General features: G+C 34.3%; 2 protein-coding genes across 3 annotated transcripts in view; one reads left to right on the forward strand and one right to left on the reverse strand.

Annotated features, from left to right (window-relative positions):
• unc-5 overlaps positions 1–23,164 on the reverse strand; it is a 912,443-nt gene that overhangs the window by 277,781 nt on the left and 611,498 nt on the right. The gene's annotated exons all lie outside the window — the stretch shown is intronic.
• Positions 882–14,748, forward strand: LOC140437789 (EH domain-containing protein 1-like). The gene is made up of 4 exons (XM_072527516.1): positions 882–1,746; positions 3,731–4,015; positions 5,247–5,437; positions 13,437–14,748. Exons 1-4 carry the CDS (start codon positions 1,277–1,279, stop codon positions 14,600–14,602), a joined length of 2,112 nt encoding a protein of 703 aa, XP_072383617.1. The 5' UTR covers positions 882–1,276; the 3' UTR covers positions 14,603–14,748.

Raw genomic sequence — 23,164 nt, forward strand, 5'->3', positions numbered from 1 at the left:
TATCACAGTTTCGGTTAAGATCCACATACATCTTCACGCAGAGCTGCACATTTACATGATGTAAGCCATGCTTCAGTCTTCAACGTGTATAAGATAAGATGATACAACCCTAGATTACAGTTTAGTGAGGACATAAAATTACTGTAAAGCAATATTTACACGGTGTGGAAACGTGAATCGCCAAAATTTAGGTATTAAAGTAAGGTAAATCCACACTGGATACGTGAAAACCATACTCAAAGACGACAAAAACTAAATGTATGGTCCGCTATAGTAGATACTCACTTAATTGGGTCGTTTTTTATCGAAGGAAATTTAACAAGCGATAACTATAAAATGCTACCTAGAAATTAAATTGTACCTGTCCTGAAAAACAAGTTTCGAGCCAAGAAAGGGTTTCCGTAAGACGGAGCTAAAGCTCATTTTGGTGTAAATTTTTCGGCGTTATTTAGATCATACATTCCATAGACGATGAATTGGTAGATTAGGTAATATTGAATGGCCTCCTCGTTCACCCGATTTGAACCCTAGAGATTATTTTTATTAGGGATAGTAGAATAGTACAATTTATAAAACTAATCCAGCAAGTGCACAGCTTAGGCAAATAATGAAAGAAGAAGAGAAACATGAAGAAATGTAATAGACGCATTCTACCATCGTTTAGGATACTGTCAAATTAACAACGCTTTTATGATATACAAATTTTTATGATCTACAAAGTGTAAAATTATAGTAAAATTGCCAGCCTAGTAGGACTTAATAGTTTTAATCTTAACGATGGTATATTATTAATTTCGTTTAGTTTCAGAAAACAGAAGATTCAAGTCGACGGAAAACAGACATGGAACTACATAAATTCATGTCTTTCTGACAGTGACAGTTAAGTGACGAAAAGATAAATGGTAAACAACAATTTTTGTAAGTTTAAAGTATAAGATGTAATCTTTTAAAGTGTTTATTTGCGCCTTTATTTACCTCGCAATGGCTGAAGCATTTGCAGAAAAAAAAACGTTAGAGTATATCCCATAAATTGATAGTTCAAATGGAACCTTAAAGTGCTATAAATATATGTGTTTATCAAAAACTCCTCACAATATTTAAAATCATCATAAGAATCATTAACATTTCTTAAATTACAGTTGCTATTAAAAGTAATCCGTACGCCAATGCATTTCTCTGACATAACATCCATGTCCATCAAAACAATCTGCACAATCAATTTTCGCAAATAGTGACCTGCAAACCACTCAAGCAGTAACCAAAATTTTTCAATACAATGGAATCTAGTGAAACTAATTGTGTAAAAACGAATGCGAAGAATGATAGTTTAGAATCGGTTAAAGTGTCTGCAGTTAAGTCAGAAGAAAGTGTAGAATGTGTAGATAAAAATGCGGAATTAAGTGTTAACTGTACAAAGCAAGAGGATGGAGTAAATTTAGAAATAGAGAAAAATGGACATGTTGAAGAAAGCAAAGAAAAATCAGTGACAAGTAGTGATTTTCGCGAAGAAAATAATAACAACCAAGTGCAAAATTCAGCGCAAGATGTGAACGTTACAACCCAAGATCGTACGGCAAATAAAAAATTGTTTAGTGTTGGATCTGAGGACGTGAATATTAATTCAATGAATACCAGCACCTACAGTCTTCCCGATGATCCAATTCCACCTGTAAAGATGAAACGAAAAAAGAAAGAGAAGATGTTAAAGAGGAGCAACACTACTTTGTCAGATGTACATGTTGGAGGGTAAGTATTTTGTGTAAATTATTAGATATTAGTAATATTGGTAACGCGTATTTTATTGCCACACTTCGACCAAAAATTTTTAAAACGCAGAAGTATAATATTTTAGGCGGATCTGTGATTTTCAACTGGAATTTGCAAGTAAATGTCTATCATTTGTTCGCAATCTGGTGTAGAAAGATATAAGTCAAAGCTTAAAACCTTGGTTATTTTCATCGGAGTCTTCCTGCTTGTATCTTTACTTTCGCACTTGATTTAATTTTTCTTCTTTTCCTTCCGTAGGGTCGTTCTACACTTTTTCTTCCTTCGTTTTATATTTTAAAATTCGTTTAGGTCTTAGATATTCTGTTGATTCCGTATAATATATTAAAAATTGGGGGCATATGACATTGTTTGATTTTTCTATGGTTTTGTTTCAGTTGGCTATATGGGTGTTTTGGGTATTCTCTTTTTACGTAATTTTAAATGATTATTGTCTATAAATCTGCCGAAAGCTCTTTCAAAATCTATAAATATAATGTATGTTAGAACGTGCCTCCAAATAAAATGTCAATGAAGCTCCCTGAAAACGACCTTTGAACGGCCAATTCTTCCATCACTGAATCCAAACAAACATGTAACTAGAATCAAGGTTCTTCTTCTCAGGGCCTACATTGACAATTATGACCATAAACATCGAGGGCATTACTTGCAATGAGCAGAAATTTTGTATAAACTGTATAAAATCCACAAGTATGATATACTTTGCATACAAGACGCGCACCACGACACATCATCAGCACATATACCTAACGTCCTATAACACTGTGCTGAACTATAACCTGATAAAGACCATTAGGTCAAATAAAAAAAGAGTAGATGGCGAACTTAGAAAAACAGCCTACTCTAAGGAAGCATTGTAGCCTGCTCCCTATGCTAAGCCAATGTACCCCTAAGCTAAAAACTTTGTTTACGCTGACGATCTTGGTATCGCTATAAAAGGAAAAACTCTATCAATCTATTACAAAGTAAACTCACTAAAACTAAATGTATTTATTCCATCTTGGAAGCGTACTAGACTGCTTACTAACCACTGTCAAAATACCACTGTCAGAGTACAAGACAAAATGTTGCTGTATGCAGAAACTTGAAAGGAGTAAATGGGGTGCAAATCCACAGGTCTGAAAGTCAATAGCCAAGGCTAAATGAGAATATACCTGTTCCGTAAGGAGTAGATCTACTGTACCGGGAAGCTGGTTTAGTATTACTAGAAGACCGTAGATCCGTCTATTAATATGTGGAAAAGGAAAAGACACCAATTATACACGTTCGATGAACCGCCAAGAACCAACCGATTTAACTCAAGTAAAAGATTGAATCCTCCAAAATGTTCCCACTACACACAAAGCCACTTCACGGAATGGACCTGATCTACAAAATCTGACGGATACTGAATCCCATACGCACAGGCATTGTCTCTGTAAAACAGAACCTTATTAAACGGGATATAAGACAGATAACGGCGCACTTTGTGAACATAAGGAAATACGGAATGTGGAATACCACAGATTATGCAGACTTTGTCCATCGCAGTGCACATTCGGTGATTTATGGCTCGACAATACAAAGGCAGTAACTGTAGCCCGATAATGGTCATAAAAATTGTAGCCGGATCTAGACTCAAAAAAGAAGAAAGAAAAAAGAAGAAACAATATATGTTATAGATTGCATTCAATAGACTGATACATCTAGGTTTCGCCATTGGTACAATTGCTTTTTTTTGCCAGCAAGTCATTGCCTTGCTTGTCAAGCTCTAAAAAGGAAGACAAAAAAAGAAGAATCACAGCCGTATACAAAAAATAGAATCTAGATGAAAACCATCCTTCAGAACTACTTTGATATAAACTCCCATGAAGTTTTTATTAATCACTATCAAAATTAACGTCATCAAACGTCAAACAATATTTCTTACTCTAAATACTTATAATAATAAACACTTTTCTTTCAGGAAAATGTTCAGTTGGTTAAATAAAGTGCCGGAGGTACGGCCGGAAACTTATGACAACGTCATCGATGGTCTGAAGACCATCTACAAGAATAAGATGCTGCCGTTGGAGCAGCATTATCTTTTTAACGAGTTCCATTCGCCGTCTTTGAACGACGCTGATTTCGATGCTAAGCCGATGATTCTGTTGGTCGGGCAATACTCCACTGGAAAGACTACGTTCATTAAATATCTGTTGGAAAGAGATTTTCCTGGGATGAGGATAGGACCAGAACCGACTACTGATAGGTAAAGTAACTGAGATTTATGTGTAAAGATTCGTCTAATAGTTTTGTCCCATTGTCATCAGCTTGAATATTATTAAGAGAAGTAATAATTACATAAAGTAGGTACTCAGACAAATCTGTGCTACATCCTTTTCATTTTTAAAAAGTTGGAACTTATGTGTTTGTTTTGCCATATATTCGTATTAAGGCATCCTACCAGTCTTTGCAGACTATCTTCATCTTGGGCTATTAATATTGCCACATCTGCGTAACAGAGTATTTTTATTTCTTTGTTTCCCATTCTGTATCCTCTTCCTTTGTTAACCCCTTGTCTTATTCCGTTGTCTATTTCTATAGGTTCTGTAAGTTGTCCATCTATTCTGACTTCTATTTTATTGTTTTGGTAAAAGAACTTCTCTATTATACAGAAGATGGATTACAACTTTCTCTGTCAAACGCTTTCTCAGGTCAATCACACACAGAAATGCTGATCTATTATACTCTAGTGATTTCCCAGTAATTTGCTTTATAACGACTATTGCATCTGTACACGATCTTCCACTACGAAAGCCTTGTTGTTCATCTGTTAAACTTACCCTCTGATTTATTAGCTCTTGTAAAATTTTAATTGTAAGGTTTAGCGTAGTATTTAACAAGTTTATACCTGTTTAGTTTTTTGGCTATTTTTTATCTCCTTTTTTGAATAGTAGAATTAGTTCGCTCGTTCTCCATTCTTCCAGTATTTTACTGTGTTTTATAATTTCATATCCTGTGCTGTACCTTTATATTTTACTTATTATTATTACGGTGTCAGTAGCATACGTAATAATGCAATGTTGATTAAAAACCTAGTTATTCATTTTTATGCCTGAGATTTTTGATCCAACAGCTTTCAGTGGAACTGTTTGAAAATATTGCTTTGGTATAATCTATAAAACAGACATAAAAGTCTTGATTAATATCTAAGCATATTTGAGTAAGAATATTAAAAGCAAATTGTGCTTCTCTTGTGCCCAAACCGTTACCGAAGTCAAATTGGTTGTTACTAATATAAAAAGCTATATAGTGAATTCTAGTGTATATCATTCTTAAGAGGATTTCAGGTTGGGTAATCTTAGCATTCTTTTAAATTTGCAATCCTTGACAGGCATAATATACATTTCGTACGGTTCTTAAAGGCACATATTTATAATTGAATCTAAATAGTATATTCACTAGATACTACTTTTAAATAACTGTTTGCTATATTTTAGGTTTATTGCTGTGATGTATTCAGAAACTGAAGGTGTCATTCCAGGAAATGCGTTGGTTGTAGATCCAAAAAAGCAATTTCGTCCACTATCCTGTTTCGGAAACTCGTTTCTGAATAGGTTTCAATGTTCCTTAGTCGATTCATCGGTGTTAAAAGGAATGTCAATTATTGACACGCCTGGAATATTATCAGGTAAGATTTTTGGGGAGTATCTTAAAATTGCATGATGGTCACAGTAGTTACAAATAATTTTTTATTTGTTACCGTAAGAAAAATACACAAAAAAATACGGAGTACCACATAAATGTATCTAAAGATTTAAAAAAAAAAGAATCACCAATTCTAACGGGACAGTTAACTTCAATAATTAGAGCATCAAAAAACTTCAAAAAATAACAAAATTCGGTATTCTTTTACCAAGCTATTCATATATTTTTTTTGTCGCATACTGAGATCTTCAATAGGGAAAAATAGAAAAAAAAAATAAGGTTCCAAAACTCAATTTACTAAAATTCTTAATTATGTAAATAATTAATTTATGAAAAAATAAACAACATCAATATTCAGTGTGACATACTTTGTTCTTAAGGCACTGGCCCGTCTGGGCATTGTGGGGCATAAGATTCCCAATCTCATCATCAGGAATATTCCCACTCCTCTTTTGTCGCCACAATCAGCTAATGAAGGGATATCGGTAAGTTTGGTCTTCTGAATATGCTCGTGCTCAATTTAATTTAAGTCCAGCGATTTTCCCGACCAGTTGATCCTCTGGGCATTGGATTCAGTCAACATATTTTTCATTCTTCTACTACGATGTAAGGATTCATTTCGGGTCAGAATGATTAGCTTCACAACATTTTTCAGGTAAATGTTTGCACCAGTGTCTTTGGTGTGTGAATAAGTGGAGCGCGAAAACCATGCATAAGCCCCCCAAAAGAATTATTGTCATTCCTTTATAATGAACCATGCAATGGTAAGCGTACTGCACGTCCTGGCTCTCTTTATACTCTTTTACGACAGCTCTCAAATGCCAATGTAAATTTGGACATCCGAAGAAAGTAAGTATAAAATTTCTCCAGTTAGGTAAAAGCCAATTTCTGTGATTACAGCACCTTGCAACCGATCGCCCTTAAAGGTATTCTTAAATCGCGAATTGGCACAACTCAGCGTACGCCAAATTGTAGGCCTGGCAATGAGTCTACCGTTTGTTCTTATGAAATGCGTGCTTACTGCTGTGATAATAATATTCCGACTGGCTAAATATCGATTATCTCTTCTATGTGTTATCCAAAGGTGGCCACTCCCAGGTCTCTATTATTTGACCAGTTGTGTTGATGTATTGATGTAGAAGGAACTTAAATATATAGAAAACCTCAACAGAGAGAAAGAATTCAGAGCATTCTATAAGAAAGTTAACATTAACAGAAAAGAATTCAAGGAAACCACAACCACAAGGAAAGACAATGCAGAAGTCAGAATGGGTTCCTATTAACAACAAGGAAAGATGTATTGAATAGATAAGTGGAATACTTTAACCAGGCACTTAATTTAGAGGAAGAAAAAAAACCTGGAAGACGAAAGAGATGAGGTAAGGGGAAGAGACGAGAAGGAAGAAGAACCACCAACGATTCTTGAAGTTAAAGATGCAGTCAAAAAACTAGCCAGAAGGAAATCACCCGGAATCGATAATCTCCCAGCTGAACTATATAAAGATGGTGGCCACGATACGATAATCTAGATAATAAGAAAGCAGCTTCTAAAAGAAATACGGACACAGAAAGCCCTCCCCAATGATTGAAATATTGGAATACTTTGCACCATACACAAAAAAGGAGATATCTTTGAATGCTCTAACCACAGAGGAATTACGCTTCTAAATGCAGCGTATAAAATATTTTCCACAGTACTAGGTCACTGAATGCAGAACAGATAGTAGGAAAATACCATGCTGGTTTCAGAGGTGGTAAATCACAATTCATCAGATTACAAACCTGAGACAAATTTTAGAAAAAACACTGGAATATGGCATATATACTCATCACATATTTATAGACTAAAAAGCATCCTACGACTCTGTGGATAGAAGGGAAATGTTCAAAGCAATGAAAGAGCTGGGAATACCAAATTAGTTGGTAAATTTAACAAAACTGACCCTTGAGAAAGTTGTTTGTAGAGTACGAATTCAGGGGGAACTGTCTGAACCTTTAAAAAAAATAACGGGTTGCGCCATGGAGGCCCCTTTCTCCTGTATACTGTTTAATCTGGCTCTGAAAAAAGTAATACGTATTTCCGTACAACTCTAACATAAAGTAATGAAAACAGTTAGGTTCCAAAAGAAAAGTACTAAGGCGAATCTATGGAGCAGTGAATGGCAATGGAGTGTGGAGAACTTCGAACTTTATAGAATATACCAGGAACCAGATATGTATATATGTAATGCGGATGGAACAAAATTACCTAGCTAGAAAAACGCTCCTTGATAAACCCATTGGTCAGAGAAGAAAAGAAAGACCGAGAACAAGGTTCCTTGATAACATCGATGAAGAAATGAGAAATATGGGAATACATGCTTGATGGAGGAAGACGATGTATAGGGATGACTGGAGACAAATTCTTGAGGAGGCTACGACCTACGCAGGATTGTAAAGCCAGAATAATGATGTGTTGATGTAGATTAACTCTATCAAAACCGGAAATTGAAAGGTCGTCATTTTTGAACAATTCAAAACATATATCTCGATTTCTACACGAAAATGATAGTTTTAACAAATTCTGCAGTTAAAGAAAGATATTTGTACCTGTGTACTGTGTTTGTGCCATTCTCAGGAACACTGCCTAAGGGCAGATCATCTGTGGTCCTCAATGTTTCTTTCTATGATTAGTTTTGGAAGAATAACATCAGTTTCGAGATATATGACTTACGTATACAGTCTATTTGATCTTGTTAACAGTTCTCTGTCATTCCCATTATTCCCAAAACCTCGTCATTTGTGACATGATCCATTCAGGATATTCTAAGACTACGTTAGTATAAAACGATTTCCGGAGTGGAAATCTACATGACAAACAATCATTATTAAAATGTATATTTCATTACTATCAAGTGTGGCATAATCCCATATAAACATAATATTTAACTTAGACTAAGAAAACAGTTTCAGAACCTATTTTAATATATCTTATTGTACAATCCTTACTTTTCGAAAGTAGATGCGTCTCTACTAGAAAAACAATTTTCTAGCAACGTAAAAACTCTTTTCAAGATAATAAATAAGCATTATTTGGATTATACTTTTATTAGACCAATTTCCTTCGTAAGTCCCAGTCATATAATAGTAATATTTATAAATATCTGGCACATTTCATTGTTTCTTTTCGAGCAAAAGCCGGAAATACACCCACCTCCGTTCTTCGACACGCATCGAGAATATAAATCTGGATTTCCGACTTGGAAAAGAACCTACTTTCGACGCTTGGAGACGCCCTTCCTGTAAAGGTGTCTTATAAATGGCCCTTTTCGACGTCCCGTCAGCCGTTAAGGGCTAATACTTAGGGTTGAATCGTGGTGGAAAAAATTGAACCTGTTACAGGGATCTGTAATACTCGAAAAACGAAAATACAAAGGGAATGGAGGTCGTTTGTGAGAGATTGGGACGTTCGCGTGGAGATAACACGGGCTCTTTGTGGAGAAAAAGGATGGCTTGTTTAAAAAAAATCAGTAAAACAAGTAAAGCCAATAATAATCGCGAAACAAATATGTAGATATGATACTGTATTCGCTGCGAAAAAAACGGAGGTAAATTTATTGATAACTTTGTATTTTGCATACGTTAAGAATCTATAAAAGATGTAGAAATCACGTGGTGCTAAATCTAGTGAACGAGATTACTCCATATTTTTTTCGATGAATAGTTATTCAGTTTATTAAACAAAAGGTTAATCTATTATTATTCATTAAATAAAAGGTCTATCTATTATATCAAACAAAAGGTTGAATGAAGAATTATGAATCAAAATATTTCCTCGTGCTGGTGAAACCATCATGATACAGGTCTAGTAAAAATTATTGTAAAATTATTATACTACAAAGTCGTGATGTTCCATAAATGTTTTGCTTGCGTGAAAAATATAATTAGAGACAAAACGAATGTGAATATCAATTTGTAACGTTTTATCTCCTAACATGCAACGCAAATTTATTACTGATTGTCTGTGGAAATCAATTGACTCAAGGATCTTTCTACACAAAAGTAGGACCCAATTTGAGATTAATGCTTAAAGTGCGTTCATTATTAACTATACTAAATTATTAAAAATTTAGTTTAACAATGTCATTTTTTCGATTTTGCTGATTTTTTTACGATGAACATTAAAAAGCATAATATTTAAGATAAAATCACAAAATTTATCTTTTAAAAAATAAGAAAAGCTGCTAAAAGCTGGTAAAATTATTTTGTTGCTTCGAAAATTACAAAATAAGGAAAAATCGTAAATTGTTTACAACTATTGTAAACATCGACCACGATATTTGTTATTGCGCTCAAAGTTTTAGTATTGTGGCATTAAAAAACCCTCAACATTTCAGATTGATCCACCAATTACTTTAAAAGTTATTCTATTTGTGAGCGACCTGAAATTGCTATTGAAAGGTCCGTACATAAAATATAGACTGATAACTATATGCTTCCCCTTGTTTTGAACAATGGCAGGATACCTTCTGCAAACGAAAGCAAGATCTTCAACCTTTCAACTTGGCCTGTAACGTTCGTCCATCATCATTATGTTAATCATATGTTCAAAGGTTCCTTCCAAGAGCATTCTCGTTCTGTTTACTTCTCGTTCTTGTCTACAAAGATTTTTTCTACTGTCAATTATTGAAATTAATTGTACTCTCTCAGACTACTATCACCTTTTACCAGTATATAATAACATATGTCAGTAAATGTAGTATTTGCTTTTTTCCTTAATTTTGACATCTATAAAACGTCATTTAATGAAGTAGCAGTCGATTTTAGTGTTAATCTCGGGTACAGGATTAACATTATACTTTGTTTTCCATTTTTACTACAAGTTGTTCCAGTTCAAGATATCTAACTTTAAAAAACGTTATAGAAACTCAGCGCTAACTATTTCATAGACTTAATTTGTTATTTATGTATGATTTCTCAGCTAAAACATGGTTGTACTTTTTTAAACTTCTCCGTACTCATGCTCTGCAAAACTAAACATAAAAAATCTATGACCCTGAGAGACCGACGAGTCTGATGTCAACTGTACTGAAGACTCATTCAATAGACATATTAGGAATGGTATATTAATTGAAAGCTTAATAGTTCAGGAACAATATATGTATACAACCGGATTCTCTACAAAATCGACCCTACAGCATCTTGTACAAAGGATGGAGTAAGTTCTGGAAAATTATGAATGCCGGATGCATTTCTCGATATAGAGGGAGCATTTGACAACACCTTCTATGAAGAACGATTTAGCTAAAAAGAATATACGAAATAAGCAGGTGGATAGACCACACGTTAAAAAAAATAAGTGTCAACACAGGTAGGCAGAGACTATCCACAAGAGGACTTATCTCCTCTCTTGTTAAACCTTGGGTAAATAGCTAGATCTACTAAGGACAGCATCTACTGCTACACTATGTAAATGATCTGTTTATCTAGTAGTCCATGAAAAATTTAATGGCATCTGTGGTCACAGAAGGAACTTTAAAATCATAAAATGTACTAGAAAGAGGAATTTCGAATTATAGGATCCTCTACACCTAAATAGTACAAACCTAAATCTGGTGAATATAGTACATTGGGGTAATTTTATAGTGAAGGCTTACTTGAAATCAACATAGCATAACAGCGATACAGGCCTTGTAGGCTCCTGGCTTCTAAAAACTTAGTTATTTCCCTCCATTTTTTTCGGTTCTTTGCTTTCTCTCTCTCCAATTTCTCACGCTCCTTCTTTGGACGTCCTCTCAACATATAGAACGAATAATCAACAGAGCAGTGATTACTTTTTTTAATAGTAGTTCGATGCAACAAATAGTGGTACGATGACCAAAATCCAAAGCCAAAAAGTGTCATCCTCAAATTAAGTTAGGTGTAAAAACTTGCTTACTTTAAAATTGGTTGGGTTCTAAGGAGTACACTTCCATCCTGTGCACACCATTATAATGGGAAGAATAATGGTTAGCTGAGGACATATTACTATTAGATATTCATAAATGAAATTAGAGATATCGTATGGATGGTAACTTCTAGCTATATGGTATACAAATACAGGCCCAAAGTATGATTGGGTTCCGCTAATAAGAGGGATGACTTTAAAAACGTAAGGTTCCCATCCACTAGATCTGTACAAGCTGCTACAGCTTTTCAGAATTCGAGAGTTATTATCATAAACAAATGGTATATCTACAACACGCTACAAAGGAAAAGAAAGGAAGTAATTATTTGTTTGAAGTTTTATAGCTTTATTAACAATATATACGATAGTTTAGAACTAGGGATATGATTGTTATGATTATGTTTTTAAAGTTACTAACTTATTTGCGTGAAAAATTAAAAAAAAATAATATTGCTACTGAAATAAATTTTTGGCTTACACTTATGCGTTTCTTTTTTTATTTTATAAACATATTTTAAACTAAAATTGTGAGTAATTCCGAGTAAAAATATTAAATTGTATTAAGATGTCAGAAGAGAATAGTTTCAGAACTGTATAATAAGTAGAAAAGAATAACAAAGCATATAGTAATAGTCATTTGTGATAAAAAATCATAAGGACATTTTTTATTTCGCAATAACAGCGCTTTTTTCAAATGCTATCCTCTCATTTTGCGACATTTCTCATAAAAATAAGACAGCAAAATCTTCTATTCATTTCTCATAAAACCTCATCAAAACAAGCAATATACGTCCAATTTCCTTGAAACGCACTTATCCATCCCCGAACAATATTTTGCGTAAGATCCCGCGTAATCTACATTCCACTTCCACATATTTCCCTCTCGTTTGTTACCCCATTATTTTCCATTTCGACAAACCACCTTGCATTTCCCGAAATTATTTTTCTTTTACAACACGCCACAACAAAAAATTGGGCTTTGAGTATTGCCGTGTGCCCCCGCATATTTTTCAGCATTATTAGGTTATGGCGACCCATATTTCAGTAAGATTTCGACCTATATATCAAGTGGATGCCCTCGTAAATCATTACTCCTGGTATATGGAAGAAGTTGTGGGAATATTTCATCGTAGTAGTCGAGAGGTTGCGTCCCGAAAGTTGGAAATTAGATTGGAGGTCGTAAAAAACGTCGTATTTTCAAGGCCTGTTTAATTAGCCATATATTTTTGTTGTAGAATGATGAAAGTATTGATTGGACTAAAACTTGACAACCTAACTAATTTTCTGGTCAACTTCTCTCGTTAAAAGATTTTTTTTTCCTTATAAATATATAAATTGTAAATTGCGTATAAATTGGTATCAATAGACTTTATAACGTTCCCAACTGTCTTTTCTGTTATAACGTTATTTCTGTACTTCATACGTCTTCAGACAGTCAAGTAGATATAAACTCCGATCATTGCTACCATTGCATCCAAACATTGATACCAATTCATACACGGAATGTTTGACGAATTGTTCTCCTTTCGCCGTTTATTTATATATTCGTCGTCTCAATTCGTCAAAGCCGTAGCAAAGCTTTTGCTGAAATCTGTAAATCTTTTACAAATTCTTAGCGGTAACTAGTTTTTGTTTAAGGCCATCCAAATAGGTGGCGCTTTTTGCAGCTTACCACTCGAAAAGTGAAAAATAGCAGGACAATTCGCTGGGAATACAAGTCTTACCCTAAAAACACATGGCACTATTTTTATGTGCAACCACCCTTCTATGTAGATGTTGGCGTGTTTGCCCAATATATGCAGTTGCAGTGTTTACAATTTACTTTATTAAGTCCAAACACCTTACAATAACTTATCTAGTCTGCCATTGTATCCCATTTCAAACCTTTAAGAAGCAACGTATCAGACTTTAATAACCATTTTTAAACTCATTTCGATAAGCTTCCAGTCGTCATATATATGAGCTTCAAACTTAAAACTACAATTAATACCATCAATAAAATAGTATATATTTATTATAATATAGCAATAATCTAATAGCAGTATTATTATTTTAGGCGAAAAACAAAGAATAGACAGAGGCTACGACTTTACTGGCGTCCTAGAATGGTTTGCAGAACGTGTCGATCGCATCATCCTCCTTTTTGACGCCCACAAACTCGACATTTCGGATGAATTCCGAAGATCAATTGAAGCTTTGCGAGGCCACGACGATAAAATCAGGATAGTTCTTAATAAGGCAGATATGATAGATCATCAGCAGCTGATGCGTGTTTATGGCGCCCTCATGTGGTCGTTAGGAAAAGTTCTACAAACTCCTGAAGTGGTGAGAGTATATATTGGGTCTTTTTGGGATGAGCCATTGAGGTATGATGTTAATAGGAAATTGTTTGAGGACGAAACGCAAGATCTTTTTACTGACTTGCAAAGTTTGCCCAAGAATTCAGCTCTCCGGAAATTAAACGACTTAATAAAAAGGGCACGTTTGGCAAAGGTTCATGCTTATATAATCTCCGAATTAAAGAAAGAGATGCCTCGTTTTGGTAAAGAAACTAAAAAGAGGGAGCTCATTAAAAACTTATCGCAAATTTATGAAAAAATTCAGAAGGAACACCAAATATCCATTGGAGATTTTCCAGAAATAAATAAAATGCAAGAACAACTGACGAAACAAGATTTCGGCAAGTTCCATTCATTAAAACCTAAACTTTTAGATGTAGTCAATGATATGCTTTCCATCAACATATCTCACTTAATGTCCAGGATACCTTTCGACTCGTCATCGACTAGTCAACCAGAAGTTACAGGTGGAGCGTTCGAAAACGTGGAAGACAGAGTCACACCTTTTGGATATAAGAGTGGAGAAGGCTGCAATGCTGGTTTTGGAGAGCCCGAATGGATTGTTAACAAAGAAAGACAATCCTATGACACAATCTTTGAATCATTGGGACCAGTAGATGGCAGACTATCAGGAGCCACTGTGAAAGAACAATTGGTGAAGTCAAAACTACCGAACGCGATACTTGGGAAGATCTGGAAGCTGTCAGATGTTGACCGAGACGGGTATCTGGATAAGGACGAATTTGCTTTAGCTATGCACCTGATAAACGTTAAATTAAACGGGAATGAGATACCTTTTGACCTGCCGGATCATCTAGTACCTCCTAGGAAGAAAGAGTACGCGAATAAATCGACCAGTCACTCTCACCAGTCACCACTTTAAGATTCCTTCCTCCTGTCATCGTGGAAATAAATACAACTTTTTGACCTCGCCAGAAGAGCTACTATAGATTTTTGTTTGTTTAAAAAATAAATAAACACAAAAGAGTGTATTAGACAAAGCAATAAAGTCCACTAATGTGTGTTCTTCTTTTTCGTTTTGTTGTGATCCTATCATGAGTGACTCAATCCTTACTCCAATTCCTATTGGCTAGTAACTTGGAATTCCGCCCTTATGACTACGGCATAGGCGGCACGTAACCCAAGGAATAAACATTGTCGAATTAAAAGGCAGTTCACATTAGGTATTATACAGACCATAAATTTATCTTTCCTTTTCTCTCTATTTATATTTTTAGATAATTTAAGTAATCTAAATCCTGGAAGATTTAAAAGCGATAGTTAGAATAGAAGGGTATACGACTGAGGCATTTAATATTGAAAATGGAGTTAGACAAGGTGATGCCGTATCAACAACACTTTTTAATCTAATTTTGGAAGCTATTATCAGAAAACGAGATATGAACGAACGATCTATTAATACAAGATCCACATCAAATATGTGCATATGTTGATGATGTTGCCATAATACGCCTCAATAGAAGGGTATTAAGTAAAAAAGCTATAGATTTGAAAAGGGAAGCTGCTGTTTTTGGTCTAAATATAAATGAAAGATAGATATTTGGATAAACTCATCGTAGCGACGGATCGTGGATAATAAAAATGAACTATGAGCTGGATGAATTAATGCAGAGCGCAGATATAGTTCGATTTGTTAAGTCACAAAAACTAAACTGGCTTAACCACTTAGGAAGAATGTCAGATAATCGAGCTGTGAAAGTATTCAGAGATGGAAACCACAGGGAAACAGGACAAGACGAAGGCCCCGTAAGAGGTGGATAGACTATGTAGAGGAAGATCTTAAAACCATGAACACCACGCAGTTGCGATGGAAAGTATTCGACAGGGCAGAATGGAAGAACGTTGTTAAGCAGGCCAAGAGTCATAAAGGGTTGTAGCGCCATTAGAGGAAGAAGATCCTGGAAAATCAGATTATTGGTGTATGCGTATGGTTAGAAATTCTACTATTATCTACTTTCAAGGACCTAAATTTCTTCCTAATTATTGGTAACAATGAGGATCTGAGGTACGTCTGAGGTAGAGATCCTCCGTATATTTCATACCTTGCTGGTAGGTATCCTTGGGAGAATTGTGATAGTGTATCTACACATAACACCTATCCACAGGTTCCGTTTTCTCCATATTCACTCCATATCCCCATATTCCAAGTCCTAAGTAAGTACCGAGAATATTTTTTTTAGTATATATATATATATATATATATATATATATATATATATATATATATATATATATATATATATATATATATATATACATATATGAAGTGCGTTAGTACCTTTTATTTATGGTCTCTACAATTTTGTGTAAGTACGAATACTGGTTTTTTAATTCGCTCTAAATTTATTTGTCATATTGACATAAGGTTTGCTATCGCGGCACAGCGGATCAAATAGAGACCTCGACTATTACCCATAAATAACAAAAGAATAAACAGGTTGAGTAAAATGTAGTAAAAAATATCGACGGAACACGCAACTCAGCAACACTTTTGACATGTTTGGCGACACTTAAAGACGATAGCCGATACTTCAATCACAAATATTTACTTGGGGTAAATTGAATCTGTGCGCAAACCACGACTAGGAGCTAGAATAGCGACACGAGTATCAGTGGCGTAGTGCGCTGGATCACTTTTATATGTAGACCCTCCAAGAGTATTTTGGTTAATTGGACATTTTATAAAACTTTATTTTATCAACATTACCTTCACGATTTTTTATCTAAGGTGTTTTTCTATTCTCTAATTTGTTATGTAAAAATATCGTAGATTTAACAATGTTAGAAATGCCAAAGTACTAAAATGGATACATATTGCGAAGTTATAAGAACGACGAAAGTAAGCAAATTAGAATAATTAGGCATACATACTATAACCAACAGGGTAAGATCTGGTAGACAGATGGATCCAAAACTACAGAGGGTGTGGTGGGGGCAGGAATATACTACAATAATCCAAGAATTAGCGAAACCTTTGCCTTGGGGAGGAACTCCATTATTTTTCAAAGCGGAGATTTATGCGATACTGCAATGTGCAAAAGGAAATAATGAGAGAGCTCTTGAGAAAAAGCAGATCCATATATTGTCTGGCAATCAAGCGGCACTGAAGGCATTGGCATGTCAGAAAGTGACGTCTAAGTTAATGTGGGACTTCATCAAAGAACTCAATGAACTGGGAAACCAAAACAAGGTTGAGCTTGTCTGAGCACCAGGACAACAGGGCAGTGAAGGCAATAAAAAGCAAATCAATTTGCAAAATAGGGATCGAATGAAACAAACCGGTTGTAACTCTGCAGTTCATAGGGCTGTAAAGGACTGGATCAGAGAGAGTCATGAGCAATACTGAGAGAGAATCCCAAGACAAACATGGAAAAATCTTTATTGGTGGACCATGTAAAAAAGAATAGAGGTATTGCTTCATATGGACAGGAACAAACTGACAAGAGTAACAGGAATGTTGACCAAGCGTGAACCAGTAAGATAATTCCTGAATAAAATAGGCATTTACAATGAGACCTTAACTACAAACTCTGTGATAAGGAACTAAAAACTGTAAAACATTTATAATGCGATTGCGAGGCGCTGAACCGTTAAAGATAAAAACTGTATTGGCAACCCGGAGGAGACCCTGGTATATTTAGGACACACCAAGAAAACCATCTGTACAAATTTCTAGAGGGTCCAAAAATTCTAGACTGGATGTAGGAAACAAAAATGAACAGTAAACACAATAAGCTTCAGTTTCAGTAATAACGGAGATCTTTTTGATCAGACGTGCCCAGGAAGAAAAAAAAAAGATTTTGTTTCCTTGCCTTACATTCGTCTACATATTCTCATCTACCTATTTCTCTTTTGCACTCTGACAAAGTGTATCTGTCTATTGCACCCCTATGCCCATTTTTATATTCTTAGTCATACAATGAAGATTTACACCTCTAGTATACCTGTAGTAAATTGTGCTTTCTGAGTGTAGTATATTCGTCTAACTTTTCAAATAGAGCTTTGAAAAAAATAATGGAGATAATCGTTTGTTTCGATCATTTACTTTTGTTTTCTCTTCAATTCACTTATTTGTCTTCTTATCTTTAGATTTGTATTTAACATTTATATTTTTAAATAAATAATTTTAAACAATAAATAAAGTAATCAACAGTGAATAGTCTGGATTTCTTTTGGCACAAATATTTGGTCTAGTGGAGGATCTAGACATTTGCCTTGGGATGAAATACTCCAATGAAATACTAACCAAAATGCACCAAAGATAAAGCTAAACTAGATAAAAGACATAAATAATAGGTTTTCTTTAATTTTGAACCTTCTTGTGGGGGAAATTTCCCGTTTTTCACCCCCGTGTATCCGCAACTGATTTGGTCTGTCGTCGGCCCATATTATTTCTAAATCTAGTTTGATATTCGCCCAATATCTATTCCGTGTATTCATTTAGTTTTTTCCTTATATTTAGTGTCAATTTTTTGTAAACTACTTTACCAAAACAATACATCTATAGGTTTCACATCTCATTTTGTCACCTTTTTGTATTGGGGATATCCTTTATATGACTCACTTTTCTTGCATTTTTTGTTTTTCATATACTTTTGATCAGTTTATCCCTTTCCCTCCTGATTTTATCATTTCACTCGATATTTCTGTTATTCCTGGGCTCACCTGTTATTCATTATTATATATCACATAGTGAATGGCATATTTATTATTATAGTGAACGGCACAGACTCGATAAAGAAAGTAAGAAAGAAGTAAGATCGAGAAAAATTTCATGGATGATCATAATCTACGAAAAACTCGCACGCCTCTGTCACAAAACCGCCGTCCTCTCTTTTTTACCTTAAGTAAATAATGTCAGATATGTCGAACAAACACGCCACATCGTGACTAAATCCTTCACGTTTTGCTCCAGAAATAATTTTGATTCGATGTGTTTTTCCTGTACCCCTCCCCGCGACGGCGCTTTCCTAGTTCACCTGTCTTTCGGCAGGTGTTCCATCAACTGTCAAAAGTCATTTATTTTATAAATGGGTTCCAGATCCCTTTTGCAATATTAAAAAGTTTATGGAATAAGATTTAGACCAGAAGGTGGTTATCGAAGTTGGGATAAATATGTCGGAACTGTCTTAAGAAGATGACTTAATTTAATTGATTTTGTTGATTTAATTAATTTTCATGTTAGAGAGAAATTTTGGTAAAATCCTGTCATAAACTATAATAGATTTTGCTTATTTTGAAACTCCAAAATCAATGTTGTTTTGTGAATAATTTTTAGAAAAATTATAATAAATTGTTAATATTATTTTGAGTAAATTGAGTGAGACTATATAACTTTACAAACATATAATAATAGGCGAGTTTTCTACAGCTGGCGCCGTTTCTCGAATCCTAATTTCCAGCGTTTTCTGTGAAAGCAATCTTCAGTTGATAAATTTCTGGCGGTGATTGTATCTTCGACATCTTTCTCCAGAACCGTTTTGGTCTACCTTGTTTTCTTCCAGTGATCGGAGTCCATTTTTCTTTTTGCCATCTATTTTCTCAGGCATTCTCTGACGGTGATCATATCAGCTTAGTCTCTGTCTATTATATCTAGATCAATTTCCATTTCTCTGCTAATATCTTTGTTGTTCACTCTATCAAGTGTAGTCCATTCAGGATCAGGCTATACCAACCAAAAATTTCCTGAAATATATCGTTAAAGATCCTCAAATCCAAAACGACAAATGCCAATATGGATGTCAAGCCCAAGAAACCATCCAACATCTTAATGTGGGCTGCCAGGGATTTGCTGCAACTGAATATAAGGAACGGCATGACTCAGTAGGGCAGATCCTCCATTAAGAGATAGCTTTTAAACTGGGACTTCAACTGGGACTACAAACAAACCATCTCCCATATTATACGTTCCTGAGAGTATGCTTGAGAATGACTACAAGCTATACTGGGATCGCACCATGCTCACAGACTAAACTGTAGCACATAATAGACCAGATCTCATGCTAGTTAATAAACTAATAAGACAAACAACACTAATCGATGTGGCGATACCAAACAACAATAATCTGCGTACAATGAAAAGATCGCCAAGTTCAGAGAACTGGAAATAAAAATATGGAGACAATGGAGAATTTAAAGTACCCAGACGATACCTATTATTCTTTCGACCACTGGAGTTATTCCGAAGAACATCCTAGAAAACATAAAAAAAGCTGGGTCTAAATGAACATCTATATAAGATCATGCACTATATAAGAAGCTAAGCTACTTTCGAAGTCCAGATGCGTGCGAAAATTTTTGGGAGATACACAGACGTACCAAGTCACCTAGGACTCGATAACATGGAAAGAGTCCCACCAGAGCTCAATCCTTTTTTTTTATAGAGAGTGTGAGCCGTATGGCTAAATCTGGAAAATATATTAGAGTGTAAGTACATTTTTAAATTATTGTAACCTATAATTCAACTACCTATATAAAACGTTAATCCAGATTTATGTTTCTACTTTCGATAGCGTTCCCTTGACAGATTTAATCCAATTTCATGATTTCATTCAGCTGTAACTTACTGTTTCCTCAATCTTTTTTGCAAAATTTTACTAATATTCTGCTATTCTTATCAGAAACTAGTTTTGGACGACCTAGGCTTTTATCTTTTTTATTTATGTATAAAGATAATTCATGTTTCCTTATAATGCTTAATTATTTTCCACATAGTAGTTTTAGGAGTATTAATTTCATCCACCACTTCAAGGATTTTTTTATGGGGGCAAATTTTTTATTCACCAACTCACAAATTTTTGAATTTTTAAAGATACCAAGCACAATTTTACGAAAATAAAAGTCGTTTGTTAGAGAGTCCGGCTCCATTGTTTTCGCAGCCTAATTGTCTTATCTCGTGTGGTTTTTAGCTTTGCCCCATTATTTAGTTGTCACTAATTTTTAAATATTTTGATTATTTTTGTGACATTAATAGATTATGTGTGTTGTATAAGACAATATTACTTATGTTTTGTGATTATATGTATATCATTTAAAATACTGCTTAGTTAGCATTATTATTATAACTATAAAAAACAATAAATTAACAGTCAAACAGCTGAATTTGTTTTATATTTTATTTTGTCCCATTTTATAGTTGCTAGGGCTCGTAAATGACATATTTTTTCTGTCATACGTACGTTTCAAACTGGCCTAAATCCTAAACACCAACTTTGGTGTTAGATAGTTGGGTAAAGGATTAGAGTAACTTTTTTTAACGCGTCAATGCATCATTTTTAAGGTTAGGTTATTATTAATGGCATCTTTCGAATGATTTATAGCTTTAACGTTATTAGGATCTACAGGGCGAGCTGAAAATAGGTCGGAGTTAACGAAACATGAGATTATTGTGTAGTTTTTGAAAGGATATTAAAGTCGTTAAAAATTATTAGATTTTAGATTTTTTCGGCTGAATTTTTGTGGGATTACTCATGTTAGAAGTGATTTATAATAGGTGGGATTAATATTATATGACGAAAAGAGGGAAATAAAAAGACTAAGTCATCGTTTTATGATATCCCTATAAATCTTTCAGACACATTTTAATCATGTTCTCGCCCAAATTTTACTTTTTAAACTTTATCAAATCCTCAAATTGATGGATTGTACTTGATTGTCACAAATAGTGAATGCAATTTAATCTATTTATATTTATTTTTTTAAGTGTAATATAGTAACTATTATAAGAATATTGTGTTATGCTTTGTTAACCGTATTTTGCAAATCTCTCTGTTAGTCCTATATAAACATTTTTATGTGAAAAAAAGGTTTTTGTTAAGTAACGCAATAAACATATAAATTAGTAACTTAATTAGAAATCAATAAAAGTGACAGCGGAATCTAGCAGGACAAATTTTATTCTTTTTTAGTATATTTTGTATGTATATTATTGTAATATAAATATGGCGTAAGAAAAGATTAAATTACAGGATACACAATTTTAGCTATTTTGATAAATATGTCAGAATCACTAACTGACTGTCAGAATTACTTTTTTTACAAATTACGACTGGCCACAAAATTACAAAATGTGTATCGAGAAAATATATCAGCGGAAGAATTATACCACCAACTTAAAAAATGCAATCATGAGGCTGCAAGTAAAGCTTTGGGGTTTAAAGACAAACATGAAACGAAAAATCAAAAATGGTGGTCGCCGAATATGCAAACTTTAGTAAACAAGAAGAAAACTGCTTATCAGAAATGAATGTCAACGAGAAAGGAGGAAGATTACAAGATATATAAAAAATTATATCGAGATGTAAAAAGAGAAGTAGTGAAAAGTAAAAATGAGATGTGGGATCGAAGATGTGCAGAGATGTAGAGGTATATGGGTGGAACAAGAGTTGGGCAAGCGTGGAAGGTGATAAAGTCTCTCCGGAGGAAAAGAAAGGAAAAATCTAACTTACAGTTAATAGATCTGAAACAGTGGAAACACCACTATTAGGTCTTACTGACAAAGGTAAGATGTAAATTCCAAGAGATCGAAATGAAAGAAATATCCGAACATACACAAATAAATGAGATAACCGGAGAGTTAAGCGATGCCCTCAAAAGATCGGAAAACGGTAAAGCAGCAGAACCTGGAGACATCCCAATTGAGTTGGTAAAGTATGAACCAAAAATATTACATGAGATGTTGGTTCAACTATTTAACAAATGCTTAAAAGGACAAAATATCCCTGATGATTAGCTCAATATTCAAGAAAGGGGATATTAGCTCAATGGAGATGGGGAGGTTGTACGGTCGAATAATAAAAGAAACAATAGAATCAGAATACGAAGACATAGAAGAACAAAATGGATTTCGTGCAGGAAGATCGTGCACTGAAGGTATATTCGTTCTGCAGCAGATAATAGAAAAACGGAAGGTAAGAAATCTATCTACCCACCTACTGTTTGTATATTTAGAGAAGGCATACGATACGGCTCCTTTGAAAAAACTGTTTCAAACATTGACAAAAGTAGGTCTCAGTAAAGAGAATGTGGATGCTATCGCAAATATATACAAAAATGGAAGAAGTATCGTTAAAAAAGGAAACTTTATATCTGAATCATGTTTAAGCCCCACAAAGGGGCTTAAACAAGGATGTTGTCTATCTTTGACCTTATTTAAAATATATATTCAATCATCGCTAGAGCAGTGGACGAAACAAGTATCCGGAATGGGAATAGACATAGGCGGTGGTAAATGTCTAACAACTTTATTTTTCGCAGATGATCAGGTAGTCGAAGCGAATGATGAGAAAGACATGTGCTACATGTTTAGAAAACTAAAGAAAGAATAAGAAAAATGGGGCCTCAATATGAATATGTCAAAGACAGAGTATCTTAAAATAGGAGATGATAAAGAAGATCCAGAGTTAGAAATTAGAAACACAAAAAC

Source organism: Diabrotica undecimpunctata, chromosome 3, assembly GCF_040954645.1.
Source record: "Diabrotica undecimpunctata isolate CICGRU chromosome 3, icDiaUnde3, whole genome shotgun sequence".
Taxonomy (NCBI): domain Eukaryota; kingdom Metazoa; phylum Arthropoda; class Insecta; order Coleoptera; family Chrysomelidae; genus Diabrotica; species Diabrotica undecimpunctata.